This window comes from Penaeus japonicus, unplaced genomic scaffold, assembly GCF_977035675.1.
Source record: "Penaeus japonicus unplaced genomic scaffold, GWHDUDI00000001_assembly GWHDUDI00000028, whole genome shotgun sequence".
Taxonomy (NCBI): domain Eukaryota; kingdom Metazoa; phylum Arthropoda; class Malacostraca; order Decapoda; family Penaeidae; genus Penaeus; species Penaeus japonicus.
Window position 1 is genome coordinate 11,068,974 of NW_028234430.1, and position 20,000 is coordinate 11,088,973.

The 20,000-nt window shown below is 38.1% G+C and overlaps 2 protein-coding genes across 9 annotated transcripts in view; one reads left to right on the plus strand and one right to left on the minus strand.

The window, feature by feature from the left end:
- Positions 1–4,865, minus strand: part of LOC122248057 (protein phosphatase 1G) — a 23,418-nt gene extending 18,553 nt beyond the window's left edge. Inside the window, 1 exon segment of the mRNA XM_086553429.1 lies at positions 4,635–4,865. Coding sequence (XP_086409555.1) covers positions 4,635–4,745 — 111 coding nt within the window. The 5' untranslated portion in view covers positions 4,746–4,865.
- Positions 4,866–7,276: 2,411 nt separating this feature from the next.
- Positions 7,277–20,000, plus strand: part of LOC122248051 (uncharacterized) — a 22,197-nt gene continuing 9,473 nt past the window's right edge. Inside the window, exons 1-6 of one of the 8 annotated variants that reach the window (XM_086553433.1) lie at positions 7,277–7,480; positions 9,445–10,405; positions 11,215–11,382; positions 11,701–11,850; positions 12,310–12,396; positions 18,037–20,000. The exon at positions 18,037–20,000 is cut by the window's right edge and continues 404 nt beyond it. In XM_086553433.1, coding sequence (XP_086409559.1) covers positions 9,476–10,405; positions 11,215–11,382; positions 11,701–11,850; positions 12,310–12,396; positions 18,037–19,401 — 2,700 coding nt within the window. In that variant the 5' untranslated portion in view covers positions 7,277–7,480; positions 9,445–9,475 and the 3' untranslated portion in view covers positions 19,402–20,000. Of the gene's footprint in view, positions 7,481–7,529; positions 7,898–7,989; positions 8,166–9,444; positions 10,406–11,214; positions 11,383–11,697; positions 11,851–12,309; positions 12,397–14,035; positions 16,799–18,036 lie in introns of those variants that run through there. The other 7 variants (XM_086553430.1, XM_086553435.1, XM_086553434.1 and 4 more) reach the window with 7 other exon arrangements.

Sequence of the window (20,000 nt, forward strand, 5' to 3'; positions counted from 1 at the left end):
ATTCATTATAAGGCTGTAGCTACTATTCCATGTGTTTAAGACTGCTTGATGGTTTTGTACCATTTGAACTATGATTATTTATGACATCAATTTCGATCATATATTAATTAATTAGATAATATACATGTATATGTATATGTATATAAATATAAATATAAATATATATATATAAATATATCATCTATGTAATATATAGATATAAAAAAACTGTGTGTGTGTGTGTGTGTGTGTTCGCATGTGTGCGTGCACAGCTAGTGTATATGTATGTGTATGTGTGTATGTGTACGTGTGTATGTGTACGTGTATGTGTACGTGTATGTGTATGTGTACGTGTATGTGTATGTGTATATGTGTATGTATATGTGTATGTATATATGTATGTATATATGTATGTATATATGTATGTATATATATATGTATATATATATGTATATATATATATATGTATATATATATGTATATGTTTATTTATATGTATATATATATGTATATATATGTATATATATGTATATATATATATATATATATATATATATATATATATATATATATATATATGTGTGTGTATATATATGTATAGGTATAAGTATATGTATAGGTAAAAGTATATGTATAGGTAAAAGTATATGTATAGGTATAAATATATGTATAGGTATAAGTATATGTATAGGTATATGTATTGGTATAAGTATATGTATATGTATATGTATATGTATAAGTATATGTATAGGTATAAGTATATGTATAGGTATAAGTATATGTATAGGTATAAGTATATGTATAGGTATAAGTATATGTATAGGTATAAGCATATGTATAGGTATAAGCATATGTATAGGTATAAGCATATGTATAGGTATATGTATAGGTATAAGTATATGTATAGGTATAAGTATATGTATAGGTATAAGTATATGTATAGGTATAAGTATATGTATAGGTATAAGTATATGTATAGGTATAAGTATATGTATAGGTATAAGTATATGTATAGGTATAAGTATATGTATAGGTATAAGTATATGTATAGGTATAAGTATATGTATAGGTATAAGTATATGTATAGGTATAAGTATATGTATAGGTATAAGTATATGTATAGGTAAAAGTATATGTATAGGTATAAGTATATGTATAGGTATATGTATTGGTATAAGCATATGTATAGGTATAAGTAAATGTATATGTATATGTATATGTATATGTATAGGTACAAGTATAAGTATATGTGTATATGTATATGAGTCTGTGTACATCCATCCATCCATCCATCCATCCATCCATCCATCCATCCATCCATCCATCCATCCATCCATTCATCCATCCCCCCCACTCCCACACACACACCTGTTCACTCAAGTGAGAAGGGTACAGAATGCTTGAAGATGTCATACAGCACTCGGGTACCAAAATATTTTTGTTAGCTTGGCATACAGATATGGCTTGTCAGGCACTTATAACCATACTCCATCTGTTATTACAAATTGCACAACAATACGAGTTGCAGTTTTTGGAATCTAGATATATTTCTAAATAGCCTAATACTGGAAATAAAAACTTTCATTTCCCACTGTCCTGTGAGAGTGCATTCTCCTTGCAAACTTTAGGGATTAACCCTATCCCGACGGGACCAGTGATAAGTGGAAACCCCCTACACCAGGCCTATGTAATATTGCATCGGGAACGTCGTCCCATCATCGGGCATTTAGCAATGTCACACGGGTGTGATGCACCATCATCAAAGGATTAATGAAGCTTGAAGGAAGCTTGTCTTATAGACATGTACAACTACAGTGAAAAAGCAGTTGCATTCAATTCCTGTAACCCCATCTAACCCTGGTGTTTTCATTCTCTCTACCCTATCCTACCTATACTAGTCAGTGGGCTCTGTCACCTGGACCCCCACTACCTAGCTTATATTGCTTATGCTTATTTACATTATAGCTGGGATCCCAGGTCAGACAAATCTTGGTGTCTTCTCGAAAATATAACTCCATTTTGAATTTTCCTGTTTCTAATTATTCATAACACAGCATGTTTCTATAAATATTCAATAGCTTAAACTTAAATAAACAAAAGATTTGCAAAGCACTGTATAGTTGCTCAGACATGCCACGTGTGAGGACCAGACTATACATACTTTTCCCTAAGGCATGAAAAAGTTTTCATTGATCAAAAAAATAGAAAGGTCAAACTTTTACATGCCAATCTCATTGATTGGTCTTTCTTTTGTGCTATATTTCCAATTTGAAGGCAATTCCTTGACCTTTACAGTAATGTTTATCCTTACCGCTCCTTGGTGTACAGAGTACACAAACTAAAGATTTTTTTACAAGATATAATGGTCAATAGTGTTCCAATAACAGTGAGAACTAAGACATTTTATATAGAAATAATGTCTTAGAATTGTTTGTTTTGCATTTTAGTAATAATGAAATTTTTAAATTCAAGTGCCACTATTCAATTTTCCATTGTCCAAAATAACATTACTTATGATTGGCCTGATAATTTTGAATGGTTATCATCTATAATCAGATTGAATGTCAAAGTATTGTTTTTGCAAGAGAGTGCCTGTGGCACCAAACACGCATAGTTAAAACAAAAGCATATCAAATTGCAGTTATCTGATATTCATCATGTGGTCAAAATAATGGAAAGGTTACATAATCAGACATAAATGACTTTTCAATTTGCCCCCATATTGTCATAGCTGAAAAACCACGTACTGTTAAATTTTCCAAATAACACTGCATTACTAAATACCACAATGGATGGATGGATTCCTCTCAACCTCTACTATTCATATATAGTGGATATAATGTGCGATTCCACCCCTGGCCCCTGCAATCTTGGCCCCCTTTTTTTTAAGGCACTTTGTGCTACCCCGTGCTACTTTGGGCCATATTACGTATGCAAAATTTTAGCCCATTACATATCTAACTTTACCTAGTTTTGAAGTCAGTCCTAGCCAAGGAGGGATTTGTCCCCTGGAGCCCCCCCCTATTCAGGGCACTTCATGCAACATACCTTGTGCAAAATACCTCGATAACTACCATCCTCATCTTGAAGTTCAAACATGGTTGTGTTTACGCATTCACAGCTACTGACAAGCTCTGGACTGGAAACCCTCAATGAATTACCTGCATGCACTGTTATGTCATCTCAATAGATGGCTAAATATTCCCTATTGTTTACAGTAGAATTATAGTGCCCTCTATTGAGTGGTCACACCATTATTGGTCCTAGTTTCCTATCCTGAGGAATATATGAGACGAAGTCTCAGTTGCTGTCATCATAGTGCAATGTAAGTATTATTTGTGGTCGCAGCATCATCATCTACAGAGATAATTATGTATCATAAGTAGCACGAAGTGCCTTAACAAAAGGGGTGGTCCACGGCCTGGTTAGGGCTAATTTCAAAACTAGGCAAAGTTAGGTAGGTAATTAGGTTAAGATTTTGCATACAAAATATGCCCGGAATTCATATTTTACCCCGAAATTTCCCTGATCTACTTCATGCCCTCCCCTACTATCAGGACGCAAACTATGGGGCATAGGGGCAGGTAAAGTTGACTATATATGGATAGTACAGAGAGAGAGGAATCCATCAATTCCACTCTTGTGGTATTTAGTATTGTGGCACTATTCTGAAAATTTACCCATGTACTATGCATTCAGTGCTACAAGGCTATCTATAGCATAAACACATAGCTGTCCTTCCTACCAACCACCTCAAGTCATTTCTCAATACCTAATACAATTCCACCTTGAGTTGTTTTGGTAATAGTTACTACCAAACAAGTTTCTTTTCATAAATATTTTGATGGTGTTTAATCGAAATCACATTGAAACTTTCTGGAATCTCTGAAAGGTCTACAATCTTAGAACGCAATGCCACACTATCGCTAAATCCTTTACCTATGGCAAGATTGAGCCTCCACTGTTCCTTATTTGATAATCAGTTGTCGGAAAAGATCACAGGCTCTCTCTTGCCAGGTATGGGGTGGAGGCTTATTGGACTTAGCCAGGGTAACAATACCCACAGAAGGACATAGGTTAGTTGTCGACGTGAGGAAGTATTAGTAACATCTACTGGCATTACTTTAAATGATGATGATAAGCATAAGCGAGAGGACTACTGAACAGTTAGAACACTCAGATCATTTACCCTTCTCTCGTCAATATTTCACACCTCTATTCTCTCTTTCTCACATGTTCTTCTCTTTCTCTCTGATCATGTGTTCTCCTTCCTTCTTTCACATTCTACCTCATTCAATCAGGCATTTTCTGCCTTACACTATTTTGCTACCATTCATAATCATTCTGTTTGCCTGTCTCTGTCTTCATTCATTCCCTCTCTCTTCCCTTATTATTCGTCCCTTTTTCCCTGTATCGTTATCATCCCCCTCACTTTCCCTCTCTCATCATTCTCTATACCCCTCACTCATTCTCTCTCCCTCTCTCCCTTCCCCACGACAACCACGTGTTTCCCGCCCTCCCCCTCCCGTTCGCCGTTCCTGCCCCGTTCGCCCTTCAAAATATCCGAGGGCGTCGACGAAGGGGCGAAAAGGGCACGAAAACTCGAGCCGCGTTGGGGAGTCCCAGCGTGACACAAAGGCACGCCATATACTCACTTCCTGCGACACTCGCCAGCCTTGCATAGAGCTCGCGCCGTAGCTCAAGCTCTCGCCACACTCGTCGCTGCTGATCTTCTCCGTCACCGGCTCTGAGAGATATGCACCCATTTTTTTCTAGTGTCGGCTCAGCTCGTAACGGAAAGCATTGGGTGGAAAAGAGAGCCACGCGCGCGAGGACCGACCCGGCAGTCGACGTCCACTTCGTCTGTCTCTCCACCTCGGGGAAGGATGAATGGCGCACCCCGATTCGCTCTATTTGTGCTCTTTTGGAGAATTAAGGGAGATGTTTTTAATTTATATTTTTACCAATGAGCCTTTAAAATTATGATATTTCGTTTTCGCTATCTTTGAGTTTATTTACTGCCTACTTTGAAAATTTGGGGAATAGATTTGTACCTGGCTCGTTGAATCGGAGTGTTCTAGAATGCGCTCCAACCTGCAGAGCCGCATGATTTAAATCGGTCACTGATCCTTTGCAAAGTAAATAAGAATAGATAAAAGTTGATCACTTAATTTCTCTCATCTTATACAGTTTCTATTCATCACTATGCTATTATTTCAAAGAGTTATTATTCAAATCATGACAAATTTTCAAAAATGCATATCTCCCTTTTCACAAGGAAAAGCATGGTAGTCTACAAAGACAATATGAGTCACATGAGGATGTGTAAATTCCCACCAAATTAATTTATATCAGTTATACTCATAAGGACAAACTACCTGATCAGAAATTACCAACAAAGTGATGAAGACCAATATCTTTGAAGAAACGTGATTTTTTATTCATAGAATATGGAAGATGGATTAACATAGACTTATCTAAATTTGTATTTCATATATATATTCGTACTCATCAAATGATGCTTTACTTTTGAGCTAATTGTCCAAATGTTACCTAATACAGATGTTACTGAATAGAGAATCTTGCAGAGATTTAAATTTACAGTTTCTACCTGGTTATGGAAAATCAAATATGAAAGATATTGTATAAGAAGATAAATCTTTTGAAGCAGTACCCAAAGTACCTAAATCCTTTGGTACGACGTGCAGTCTCTGCGGGATATTTCATATTTTTAATTCATATATCATGTAAGTTTACTTAAATTTGAATACACTAAGATCATCCCTGCATACTAAATGATGCATAAAATCCAACCATTAACACGTGTTGCACATAATGATCATATCAAATTTTGGATATTGAAAATCATTATTGCACGTGTCTGAGAAAAATGCCGTGTGATGAGCATACCTCCAAACAAATATTTTCAATTCCTTTTATAATAATGGATGGAATGGAACACACCAGACGCGAGATGCAAAATTCCCCGGTAAAGAGAATAAATCATTATATCAATACTCTGAATCGTATTCCTTGACATACACACCCTCTCAATCTCCCATGATAGAAAAGAAGAAAAGATAAAAGTAAGAACGAACACAATTTCCGCGCCTACCCACATGAACCATTCCCTCCATCCCTCTCCCCTTTTCTTCCTTCCCGCCCTTTGCATCAATCTTTCTTCTCTTCTCTCTCCTTCCCATAGCATCCACGAGACAAATGCATTGTGTGCGGCAGCCATTGGCAGGAGGCGGCCCGGGATGCGCATGGGGCATTTCGCTTTACAATTTTCTCTTCTAAAATGCTCTTTTACAGGTTTAACTTGTCGCGAATCAAATGTCATGTATATTGGTCATGAAAAAAGGAAAAAGAATGTGGAGAAACGTTTGTTTGTAATGGCTTCGATGGCTGTTGCTAGGGCAAATGAATGGGATTATGTTAATCATAATCTTATTTTTAATTATGCAAATGTATGATATACAACTTTTCATATGTTTACAACAATCGTCTCAATTGTAAATTCTAATAGATGAATGTAATACGATTTGTAATAGGTCATACCAGCCATGCTCTCTTATCATTTATAGTTAAAAGTACAGTAATGGATGTTAAGAACCCAAAGTTCAAGCATGTGTCAAATTGCGGAATGATAAAGACTATAGAAACTATGTGAATAGATGTGGAAGAGGAATGCAGAACGGTTTATATTTGCTTATTGATATTCATCATATCAGGGATCAGAGAATCATGTTGGGCAGAGTTAACAAAATAAGAACTGAGATTTGAATTGACACTAAAGAGTATAGGTGAATCTGGAATTAAACATCATCTAACCGAGAAAACTGTACAATAAGAATCCCAACCTTGATAGGGATCGCAATGCAGTAATTTCAAGAAAATACAATAGCAGAGATATTCCTTGTTTACGATTTAATTACGTGTTGAAAAAGTCCGTTACTAAAAGATTTTCAGCATGGACATTTATTCAAATGATGTTTAAAGATTCTCGATCAGTCATAACATTTTGTAATTAACTTTTTTTTTTTGTATTTTTGGCGGGAGTATCATCGCGCGAAATAGAACCCGCGAAATCATCCTCATTGCATAGTTCAAGTCATAAAATAATATCATCTAATGATTGTAGTGAAGACATACCAAAACTTCAAATTATATAGAAATCGTGTCACCTGTCCTAAATTCTAAATAAAGTAGATTACAAATATTCTTGTTTTAAACAGATGTCAAAACACCGCGAGAGGTTGGTATGCCTGACCCCTAAAGATACCATATATTTCCCGAATATCTAATAATTCTAAATAATCCATTTACGACCTTCCTTCGACAAAACCTTCAACAGCAACATTAAAATTTGCTAATTTATGAGAAAACTGTCCATATCTAGACTAATAGAAGAGTATATTCGAGGAAGGGAAAAGAGATGTTCCTCGACGCCATTTTCCTTCGCCTTCCTCGCACCTCTTTGTATCGACCGGATAATCATGTAAGTATCCAGCATTTTGGATTTTAATACCTATACCCTCACATTTCCCAGCCCCTCGGATATCCTACGCGCCGTCCAACGGTCACGTGAATTAGACCGGGAAATGAAATGGTCTCCCGAAATTCCCCCCGTGCTAAAATGTCCGACTGTGTCAAAAGTCGGAGAAAGGGAGAGAAAAATCACCGAGTCTCTCTCCCTCTATTTCCTCTAACTTCGCCTCGGCTTCCCTGCCTGACGCGGCCCAGGAGACAGACGAGGACGAAAACCACTAATATCACTCTTTTTTCATAACTATCTTCCTTCCTCTTTCATTCTTTCTTTTTCCCAACTCTTTGGGGCTCAAACCATTAAAAGGAGGAGGAGGAGAACAAGATAGGGATAAAAATGACAATTTCGAGTACAAAAGAGACAGAGACGGTAAGTAAAAATTATGGGAAATGAAAAGTAATTAATAGATCAACGCGGAATGTTGTTTATAATTGCATTTTCTGTATGATTTGACTGTAGTTTATATATATAACTATTCGTAGCTTAATGGAGAACCAAACGACGCCAGCTTCGGACGCCACAAAGGGTTTCAGACGCATAAATAACTTCCACTTTCCTTGCTTTACACGAAACGGGCGAATTTTGTGCCTCTTGTGTGCATGATTTCTGCATTTCACCACATATTAATGTATAGATTGTAAGTTATAGGGAGTTATAGGAGGGATCGAGAGAAAAGGGGCAAGGGATATCTAACTGATGTGAAGAAAAGAACATGTCTCTCACTCTGATCTTTATTTTCCTTCTTTTTCTCTACTTTATGAGTTTTGTTGAATGAGAGGCAATGTTGCATGACACTGCATGGTGGAGTACTCAAGAGTACTCAATCATTCTTATTGAATAATGATAGTGGTTATGATTTAGGGGCAGGCATTACAAATCATTAAGGTGGAATTATTACTAAAGATGTTATATTTTATGTTATATATATATATATATATATATATATATATATATATATATGTATATATATGTATGTTTATTTATTTATTTATTTATTTATATGTATATATGCCTGTGTTAATGTGTGTATATTTGTATATATGATATGTGTATTTACTACATTGCTATTTCTAGGGTAATAAAAACTCAAGTGATTATATTATCTTTTCTAAATTTGGAAAAGTGAATAATTGAAAGATTTATATAGTATGTATTATACTTTTCTCATTATTTTTTCTATTAGATTTTGTATTATAATTGGAAGTACTTAGATTAAATTCATTGAGCCTATCTGCATTGTCAGATGTATTTTAATATGATCTCTTGTTTTCTTCAATGTAGGCTAACAGAGCCAGATTATAAATTGTTATTAGAAATTCTATTATTAAAAGGTTAATTATTATACAAAGCAAGAGTAATTCTCTCTTGTGTTATCTTTTATTTCACTTATTTTTACTTTTCTTGCTTGTCATGTCTTTATTTATTTTTCTTATTGTCCTTTAGGTGCATACATGCATGCATGCACACACACACACACACACACACACACACACACACACACACACACACACACACACACACACACACACACACACACACACACACACACACACACACACACACACACACACACACACACACACACACACACACACACACACATATATTGGTCCATTTGGGATGGATGTAGATGTTTTAAGATCATGTATATTAAAAAAAATGACAGTATAACATGAAGAGAGAACTTAAAAAAAGGTAGAATTTAGCAAAATAGAAGCCTTGGAAATGTATTAGTGTAAATATAGTGATGTTTGAAGGGTATTCTGTGATGGGGACTGACGTACTTACGGTTAATCCTACACTATGAATTTTACTTTGCCGTGGGTTGTACTGCATGGAAGGTTTTATCTTAATTTATCCATGATATTGTTTATATTTGCAAAACGTTATAAAATTAATATAATGTTCCTTTTCAGGAATAGATGAGCAGAAACCTCAGCAACCAATATGGATTTTGAGGAACAGAGAAGGATGTTCGCCATGAACATGGGAGGACATCCCATGGCAAACCATCATGCAACTCAGCAGGCAGTGGCACAGCAGGCAGTTGCTCAGCAGGCAGCAGCTCAGCAGGTGGCACAACAGGTGGCTCAGCAAGGACCCCACACCAGAATCATCATGCCTGAGCCCTCACTACCGATGGTTGCAGGGTCGCGCCAGGGCCCAATGGATGCCACTATGGCCACCATTACAACACAGATGGCAAATGCCCAGCAGATCACTATGCATCATACTGTGCATCAGCAACAGCTAGCACACCACCAGCAACAGGCTGCTCAAGTTGCACAGCAGCAGCAACAGCAACAACAACAGCAACAGCAACAACAGCAGCAGCAACAACAACAACAGCAGCAGCAGCAGCAGCAGCAGCAGCAGCAGCAACAGCAACAGCACATGGAAGTGACAGTGAGCATGGACACAGGTGGTGAAGCAGGCCCTTCGATGGTAAGGGTGATGGAGGAAGGGACGGTAGAGGTGAAGGCCCCAGACGCCCACGACCCCAACATGGTAGAGGGGCCAAGCGAGGGCGTGGATAGTGTTGGGGCAGGGCAGAGCAGCATGGAAAAGTCGCGCTGGTGCCTGGTGTGCGATAAGGGCCTCCCAGCCCAGGAATCATCACAGGAATTAGTGGATCTTTATAAGGCAACCATGACAGTGAGCCAGAGAAAACTGTCAGCAATGTTGGGCCGTTTAGTAGGATTGACGTTATATAAGGCCCATAGTGATGTGCTGTGTCGAAGGTGTTTCAACCTTGTGGACCAGGTAGATGGGCTAGAAATCGAGTTGGCGGACACCAAAATGGAACTTGTGCAACAATACGAAGCCACTATAGCACACAGGCAGCCTCATGCGAAGAGAGAAATTGAGAGACCAACAGTAAGTGCAATGTAGTTCATTAAAATAGTATTTTAGGTGTTCTAGTAATCTTCAGCTATCTATGGCATTATTCAAACCCAGAATTTAATGTTCAGATGAATGTTAACATCACAACCATGCATCCACCTCTTTTGCCTTGTACACCTCACCCATGCCTTAGTCACTTTGGTCAAAGCCAGTAAATCTCCACCTTGTATATTCTGGCAAGATAGAGTTTGTAGATCGCACTGGTGGAATATTGTCCAACAAGTGACCAGTCCTAGCTCTTATCTTGTCAGAATATACATGGTGGAGGTTTTTCAGAATCCAGGAGTCCTAAACTCAGGATAAATCACTTGACACTGCATGATTCTGGGGTTGGACTTAAGATAAGTCTGCAAATCTTAGATCACAGCAAATTTTAGATGGATATGGATGGATCACAGCCAGTTTAGATAATAGAAAAAAAAAACAGATTTCAAAGCCTAATGGGTGTCCTGAAAACATTTATTGATATAGATATTTGTTTATGTAAGTTGCAAATTGCTAGAGATTTATGATATAAAAGGAGCAGTAGTTTGTCTCATCTCTTTTTTTTTTTTTTTTTTTCTTTCTTTCTTTTTCTTTCTTTCTTTCTTTCTTTCTTTCTTTCTTTCTTTCTTTCTTTCTTTCTTTCTTTCTTTCTTTCTTTCTTTCTTTCTTTCTTTTTTGTCTTGTCTTGTCTTGACGAATAAATTTCATATATTTGAAACATTATCATATTAAGTAAAATATTTTGGATAACATTGATGCTGGAGACGAAAATGTATTTTGATTGCAACAATTTTCAGCTTGAAGTAGATGTGGAGTGGGATGAGTCTAATGAATCTGATGTGATAGACAATGATGATGATGACCCAGACTGCACAGCCACTGGAACAAAGAAAAAAAAGAAGACGAGAAAAACAAAACGCAAAGGAGGTCGCCCGCGGAAAGTAAAGCTTACAACAAAGGTCAAGGTACATATTTTTACTGTTTTGTGTAATTATTATGATTTGGTTCTTTTAAAGTAAATAATACATTTAGCTGATAGTCATTATCAACATTCCCTTTAACATTTTATTTGGGCCTCATGTCTTTATGTACAATAAGCATATAAAATGTTCAAATTCAAAGTAACATAAATAGAAGATTATCATGTTGTATTACCATGACAAGAAAAGTAGGATAATTAATTATGCAGGAAAAAATAATAATGAATTTAAAAGTAATAAAAGAAGAATATATAGCATAAATCATCATTTTTTTCATCCTCTGAAATGGCCCAATTCTAGCAGATCGACAACAATCTCAGTGGGACGGAAGATAATGATGCGGAGGGGAGGCCAAGGAAGCGAGGACGAGGGCGGCCCAGGAAAAAGGATAAGGAGGAAGACGATTACATACCCCCAGGAGCTCCAACCAAGGATTGTCCCACGTGCAAGAAGGTGACATGTTATGTCTTTTGACATGTAGTGTTAAAAGAGAGGGAGCTTTGTCATTTTCGTGGGCCGAAGGGGTTTTAGAATTTTACTTCATTCTATATAGATTATCTAACTATTATTTGTTATTAGAATATTTTATAATTGTTGTCATTTTTTTTATATGGGTTGGTCATCCTTGATTAATATGATATGGTACTGATCCCATGATTTTATTTTTCAATAATTATATAACAAAATAAATATTACAGTTGAAAGAGGATTTTGGTTTAATAAGAATAACCATAGATTTAGTGTTTATCTTATTGTGGCAGGTTTTTACCAATCACTTATTTTTTCCTAAATCACTATGTATTCTTAGTGCAAACATTACATGTACACTATATACATATACACATTAGCATATGATATGAATCCTTGCCTTAAAATTTTTGAATATTAATTTTCCTCTCTCCACATGATCAGGTTGTCCATGCAAAGAAGTACCTGATTCACTTATCAACGCATCGACTCTTCCCCTGTCCATTCTGTGACTCCGTCTACAAGAGAAAGGTAGATATTTTTCTTTTGATTCTTCCTGGTTTGCTTTTTCCTTGCCTTTTATTTCTCATGTATTTGCCTTTGCCCTCCTTATTAGTTGTTGTGATTATTTTCTTTCATTCTTATTTTTGATTTAAGAATTTCTAATTTTCATGTTTATTTTATTTTTTCTTCTTTACTTTTTTAAATTCTTCATCCTATACTCTTTTTTCCTCATTCCTGTTTCTGTAAAGATGAATTTTTTTTTTTTTATAGATACATGTGTAATTTGCACAAAATATTTGAATAGCAAATTCTCATGTCACTGAAGTTGATAAGACAGTGCAGTAACTATATTACTTATTATTAAGAAAAAAAAAATTACCATCGGGCTACACAGGGTTTTGTTCTATTTTGAATATTATGTAGGTTACAATGTAAGTATTCTTATTTCTGTAGTCAGTGGTTAAATAATGCAAGTTTTTGTTGAGAGTAGTCTGGGTTGGGGGTGAGATTTATCAGAGAAAGCATGGAAGTGTTCTGTGAGAAGTATAATCCTGACACAAGCGAGGTAAACAATTGTAGCAGAGGTATGGGTAAGAATGAATCATTCCACAGTGCAAGATGTGCGATTAATATTTTTATATTACCTAATATTGAACTGTTGATTGTATATCTTGTATTGCGGAATTACTCATCCTCTTTCATACCTTTTTTTCGTTTGTTTTAATGAACTCTTCTTGTGGGAAGCAAGGAAAATAATGTTACCTATGCAGTTTTGTTGCGGAAGTAAAATATTTATATACATCTTTGCCAATATCAGAATTTAAAAAAGATTAAAGATCATGTTATTGCTAGATTGTTTTTATATTTTTGTTTATTTCTCTATGAGAGTATAGAAAACAACATTTTGGTTAGCTTGCATATTTTCCTTGTTTTTGTTTTTTTAGATAGCAGTAACCAAGAGTATTTGAAAAGGAATAAGCTTTTTCTTTTTTAAGTTTATTTTTGTGTATATATCATTATTAGCAGATTTGTTACCACGGTTGTTAGTGTTATTATTATTATTGTTACTTTTATAATTGTTGTAATGATTTATATACCTTTTTATTTCTTTGGAGCCATGTTGTTTACTTAGCAGGGGGGTTATGTTTTATTGTTATATCTTCTCCTTTATGGAAATAACTTTGCTAAAATTGTTTTTGAGTGAAATGAGCATTTTCCATTTTCATGCAAAATGAATACCTTATAATATCAAATATTCACTTTTTATGATTAGGATTTAGGCATTTTTTACCAGATATTAGGATATATGCACAGTCTACTGATGTGATTATGCACACTTTATCTGGTATTGATTTGGAATGTGTAAGGAATTTTAATAGGCAATCCTATATTATTATAATTTCCATCAGTATATATCTAACAAAGGTTTATAAAGTATACTGTATAATATTTTAGATAATGGATAATGGACTAAAGAAAGTTAACCTACTGATGAGCATTATTGATAGCAAACAGAATAAAGGTGAAGATTAGACCTTGAGTGTGACAGTTTGTACACATCTAGCAAGCTTGAGATGCCAAATATATTGGACGATATCGGCCTAGCGATAAGTCAGTCCCTACATGAAGAAGACGTGACAGCACTAACCTGTGGCCAAAATTTCAGGATATCAAGACGCACTTGGCTGAGGCTCATCAGGAGGAGATCCACTACCCTTGCACAGAGTGCGACGAGGTCTTTGACACGTTCATGCAGCTGCGACAGCACTGCCTGGTGGTGCACATGGGCGTAGAGAGGGAGCAGTTTATGTGCAAGCTCTGTAGCAAGAAGTTCTCCAGCCCTACAGGTCTCAAGGTGCACATAGAGACCATACATGAGAAGGTCCAGGTGTACGAGTGCCCTGAGTGTAAGGAGACCTTCAACCAGAAGGGCAACATGCAGAACCACTTCCGTCGTGTGCACCAAGGGGACGAGGCACGCAAACTCTTATGTGATATATGTAACAAGGGCTTTATATGCCCAAGTGACCTGAGGAAGCATGTAGAGCGCGTGCACCTCAAGGTACGCAAGAATGAGGTAATGTGTGAGGTATGTGGGAAACCCTTCTCCGACTCCCGGGCCATGAGGATTCATATTAATGCAGTCCACACTAAAGAGGTGCAGCACCCATGCCCTGAGTGCAAAATGGTCTTCCACAGTCTTACCAACATGGTCACACACAGACGGCGCATGCATGGAGGGCCAGAAGGCAGGAAGAATGTGTGTGAGGTGTGTGGAAAAGGCTTCTGTAGTCCAAGTGATCTGAAAACACATATCAGAGTTGTGCATGAGAATGTTAGAAAGTATGTATGTGATATCTGTGGCCAGGCATTTAAAGTGTGCTCACACTTGAAATATCATCGAAGGAAACACACTGGTGAGACCCCATATGAGTGTCCTCACTGTGGGAAGTGCTTCCATGGACCAAGCCATATATCGGATCACGTGAAGAAGGTCCACAAAACAGTCTACATTGGAGCTAACCAGCGCCGCAAATTAAACCTCCCAGAGAGTGCTCCTCCCCCTCCCCCAGGCATGCTTCCCCCTCGTGAGACCAAGCCCAAACCCAAGCCCATGACACCCCCCATGAACATGGTCCACCCCACGTATTCACAGCCCATGGCATGCACCATTCCCGCCACTGGAGTGACCACCTTCACTCCCACACACCACACCACCAACATGCTGCCACCAGCACAGGCCAATCCACCAATGATCCACCACCAGGGTCTCATGGAACACCACAACCCTTATGCCAACTTCCAGTTTCAAACAGTCGAACAGAATCCCGCCCAGCAGTCACCAGTGCCCATGGTCGTGCGGCTCCTGCATGACTTGCAGTATCAATAAGGTCCAATGACGCCACATGGAATTCATAATTAATGACTGACACAGACCCCATTTCACTTTCATTGCTCTAACGGCAGGGTTTGAGAGTTGTTTTTAACACTCTTTGGATTAAGCTATTTAAAAGATATTTGTGTATTAAAGTGAATTATATTTTATGATTATGTTTTTTGTTTTTTCTCTTTCTTTATTTCTTTCTATTATTTTACTTTCATTATCTACATATTTCATGTTCATAGCACCAATCTGATGTGGTGATTTGAAAATGTGTTCAACTTTTATTTTTGTATTGTCAGTTTATGAACATAGTGTTTTGAAATTATGGATCATTTTTTATGTTATCTTATGTGCCTCATATTACATTGTTTATTTATTATTTTTATATGTTTATTGACAGTTATCAAGTGCATTATCTTACCTGCAAGCAGACTGGCATTGTAATTCCTAGTAATAAGTTAAAACAGGGTCGTCATATGGTCAGCATCTGTAATTTTTTTTTTCTTCTATAATTATTATTATTATTATTTTTTCTTCCATATTGCAAAATACAATAATTTAGATCTGATCAATGATCTGATTCTCTTCATAGTACAAAATAGAGGTCTGATATCATGTTCCTCATGAGATGATTCAGAATTCTCCCTGGGAAAATGAATCAGTGCTAGACAGTGTTGGCATTATTTTCGCTGACAAATGCTTACTTCATTTGTCGTAAGCCATTGTGTAAATACTATGCAAATACATATGTATGGACCATGATCTCAATAGCTTTTTCACCGGAAGTATTTACACACAAACACTTATAGATAAATTTACATTTATGCCCCCACTCATACAGAGTTTATATCCACATCCACACTCTCATCCTCATCTATACTCACTTCCATATCCACATCCATACTCATAATCACATCCCCACCCACACTCACATTCACACTCACATTCACATTCACATCCACACTCACATCCACACTCACATTCATACTCACATCCATACTCACATCCATATACACATCCACACACACATCTACACACACATCCACATGCACATCTACACACACATCCACACACACATCCCCACACACATCCACACACACACTCACATCCATACTCACATTCATACTCACATCCATACTCACATACATACACACATCCACACACACTTCCATACATACATCCACAATACATCCACACATATCCACAATACATCCACAATACATCCACACACACATCCACACACACATCCACACACACACACACACACACACACACACACACACACACACACACACACACACACACACACACACACACACACACACACACACACACACACACACACACACACACACACACACACACACACACACACACACACACACACACACACACGACTGTAGTGTAATGGTGAAACTGTGACCTATTAATAAGAAAAGATATTCTTTTTGAAAACTTAAGTTAACAAATTTTGTACATATTTTGTATGAAATGTAGACTAGTGAAATATGTAAAATTTTACATAAATATATGTTTCTAGAGATGGCTGTGCAGTATTTTTGACCTACGCAATAAGAAGAATCAAATATATTTTTGCTTTTGTAGTGTCTGCACATAATACAAGCTTTTGTTCATTCATGTACCTGTGCAGTCCAAAGGAATTGCTTGTGTTTTCAGGTGATAGTTTTCTCTTAATTGGTGACTTGATTGTTTAACATGGAGTTCGTACGATATGTTTAGTGCCACAAGTGCAGAGGATTTGGTGTTTAGAGAATCTGGATATTTCCAGGAGTGGATAAAAAGGTATAGAAACTTTAAGCGATCCATATGTTCCTCAGAGTCAGTTAGTTCTGAAAAGGAAAAGTTAGTGTTTTATACATTATTGGCAAGCTGACTGGTAAGATAAAGTGAGTTTTACCTTCAAAATGTGCAAATTATTTTAATGAGTTATTATTTAGTATTCAGATCAGTAAGGAAATTCCATGTTTCATGTGAAAAGTCATTGCCATTCTTAAAGTGAATATGATAAGCAGTTGGAAAGTGTGGACATAATGCAAAACGAGTGAAAATGTTGATTTGATAATGAAACATTCTTGGAAGTACTATAGATACTTCCAAGAGTAGCTTAAGAATATAAGAGACATAACTTGTCATTTAGATGTGGGTTGACTATACAAGAGGATGTATCTGAAGCCCTGTCTATATAGGGGATTATCATGTTTTTACCAGGCCAAAAATGGAGGAATTGATGAAAGGAAGCCAGACCTAGACCTTTTCTGCCTAGATTATGCCAGTTTTTTCACTTTAAATGGAGATCTACATTTTATACCATTCTAGCTATAACATAATTTTTTGAAGCCAGCCTAGATGTGCCAGGTCTTAGGGAGTGTCCTGTAATATAATTATAATGTAACCAATACAGGAGGCTAGGCAGCCAGAGAAGACTCCAATGCTTCATTTTAAATGCACTCATTTCTCTCTTTCTCTTTCTCCTTCTCTCTCTCTCACACTCTCCCTCTTACCCTCTCTCCCCCTCTCCCTCTTGCCCTCTCTCCCCCTCTCCCTCTTGCCCTCTCTCTCCTCTCCCTCTCCCTCTTTTCTCTGAGAGAAAGAAGAGGAAAAAAGGACTGTTGAAGAGAAGACAGAAACATGCAGATCAACAGCAAATTGTTGTGTTACTTAGATTTGCATATCTGAAATCCAAAACAAGTAAGTGGAATGAGTGGGAATAAGTTTTAAGATTATGCTGTTGGTGATGGAGGCTAACCGACGTCGTGTTCCAGGACATCACAACCCACCTAGCTGAGGCGCACCAGGATGAGGTCCACTACCCATGCCCGGACTGTGAGCAGGTCTTTAACACATTTACGGATCTGCGTCACCACTGTTTCGTAGGGCACATGGGCATCGCACAGGAGGCCCATGTGTGTCCGATCTGCTGCAAGACCTTCTCTAGCACTTCAGCACTTAAGGTTCACGTGGAGACAATACACGACAGGAAGCACAGCTACAAGTGTGAGGAGTGTGATGAGACTTTCAACAAGAAGACCAACATGCAGAACCACTTACGCAGAGTGCACCAAGCAGCGGAATCAAAACGCCTGCAGTGTGACCTCTGCAACAAGAAGTTCCTGTGTCCTAGCGAGTTGCGGAAGCATGTGGAGCGTGTCCATCTGAAGGTGCGTACCAGTGAGGTCTTTTGTCCCATCTGCAGGAAGCCTTTTGGTGACTCCCGCGACATGAAAGTCCACCTGAGTGCTGTGCACAATAAGGACACACAGTACCCGTGTCCTGATTGCTCCATGGTGTTCTACCGCCTCAATGACATGGTCAATCACAAGCGGCGCATGCACGGTGGCAAAGAAGTCCGCACACATGTGTGTCCAACCTGCTCCAAGGGCTTCTGCAGCAACAGCGACCTGAGGACTCACATTAACGTCGTGCATCAGGATCTACGGAAGCATGTCTGTGACATGTGTGACAAGGCCTTCAAGGTGGCGTCACACCTGACGTACCACAAGCGCAAGCACACCGGCGAGACGCCATTTCAGTGCCCATACTGCAGTAAGGGGTTCCGTGGACCTGGCAACATCTCAGAGCATGTGAAGAAGGTGCACAAAGCAGTGTACATCGGAGTGTCGCAGCGAAGAAAACTCAATCTCCCGGACTCGGCTCCTCTGCCGCCCCCGGGCAGCCGCCCCTGCGAGCCGCTCAAGGCCAAGGGCAGGAAAGGCGCCAAGCCACGAGCGGGAGCTGCCAAGAAGGTCAAGGAGTCTTGTGGCAAGGACTCTAGCCATTTTGCCGCTCCGGCAGAAGCCATGGCAGCTGAGGTGGTGCAGGAGCCGCCCTTGGATGCCCTTCATGGCGCCTCTGCTCAGAACCTCGGTCACTTCACAGCCTCGGGACAAGCCGCCCACACTGTTGCCGCCACTCAAGCCACCATGCACACCCTCGCGTCCATGAACCCAACTACTTCCGCCGTGTACTCCTTCATACCGTACATCACCTCAACAGGCCATTCCGACGCCATGCAGGTGCCCAGTACCCAGGTCCTCACGCCCACCGACGGCTCCACCTTCCATGCCACTCCTGCAATCATCGCCAGTCAGGGAGTAATCGACCATGTCAACACCTACATCAACTTTTGAATCGCTAAGCTAATACTCAGTGCTTGGGCTTTGAAGTCCTACATTGCTGTTGATATTGTTATAACACACTCCTGTCTTCCTATCACCGACGGGCGTAAAGATTAAGGGGTTGCCGCTCCTAATACTCTTTCGGTCTGCAAATGTCATCCCTTATTCTTTTTCATTCGGTTTTTATTGTATTTAATTATTTTAGACTTTTGTTAAGACAAACTTAGAGAGTTTACTGCAATTCAGTTTGTTTGCTCAACCTTGGGCACAGTAGCAAAGAATCTTTCTCCTCTTATCCCCATGGAGAATTCCAAAGGAACAAGGCAATTTTTTGGACACACCCAGTGTCGGCAAATTTGAGGCTTGCACCACAATATAATACGCCTTGGTTGTCATCATATGTACCATACTCATATCTCATTATGTCATTACCAGTATTAATCATCCTCATATTTGTAATCATTAGCATCCACTATCATCATTATTACCAGAATGTAATCACAGTAAAGGCATATCATAATTTACCATCGAGTACAAAGACGATAGATACATTTTTTGTCACATGTAATACGCATGAAACTTCTTCCATTTGTGTATATTGTATAAATCGG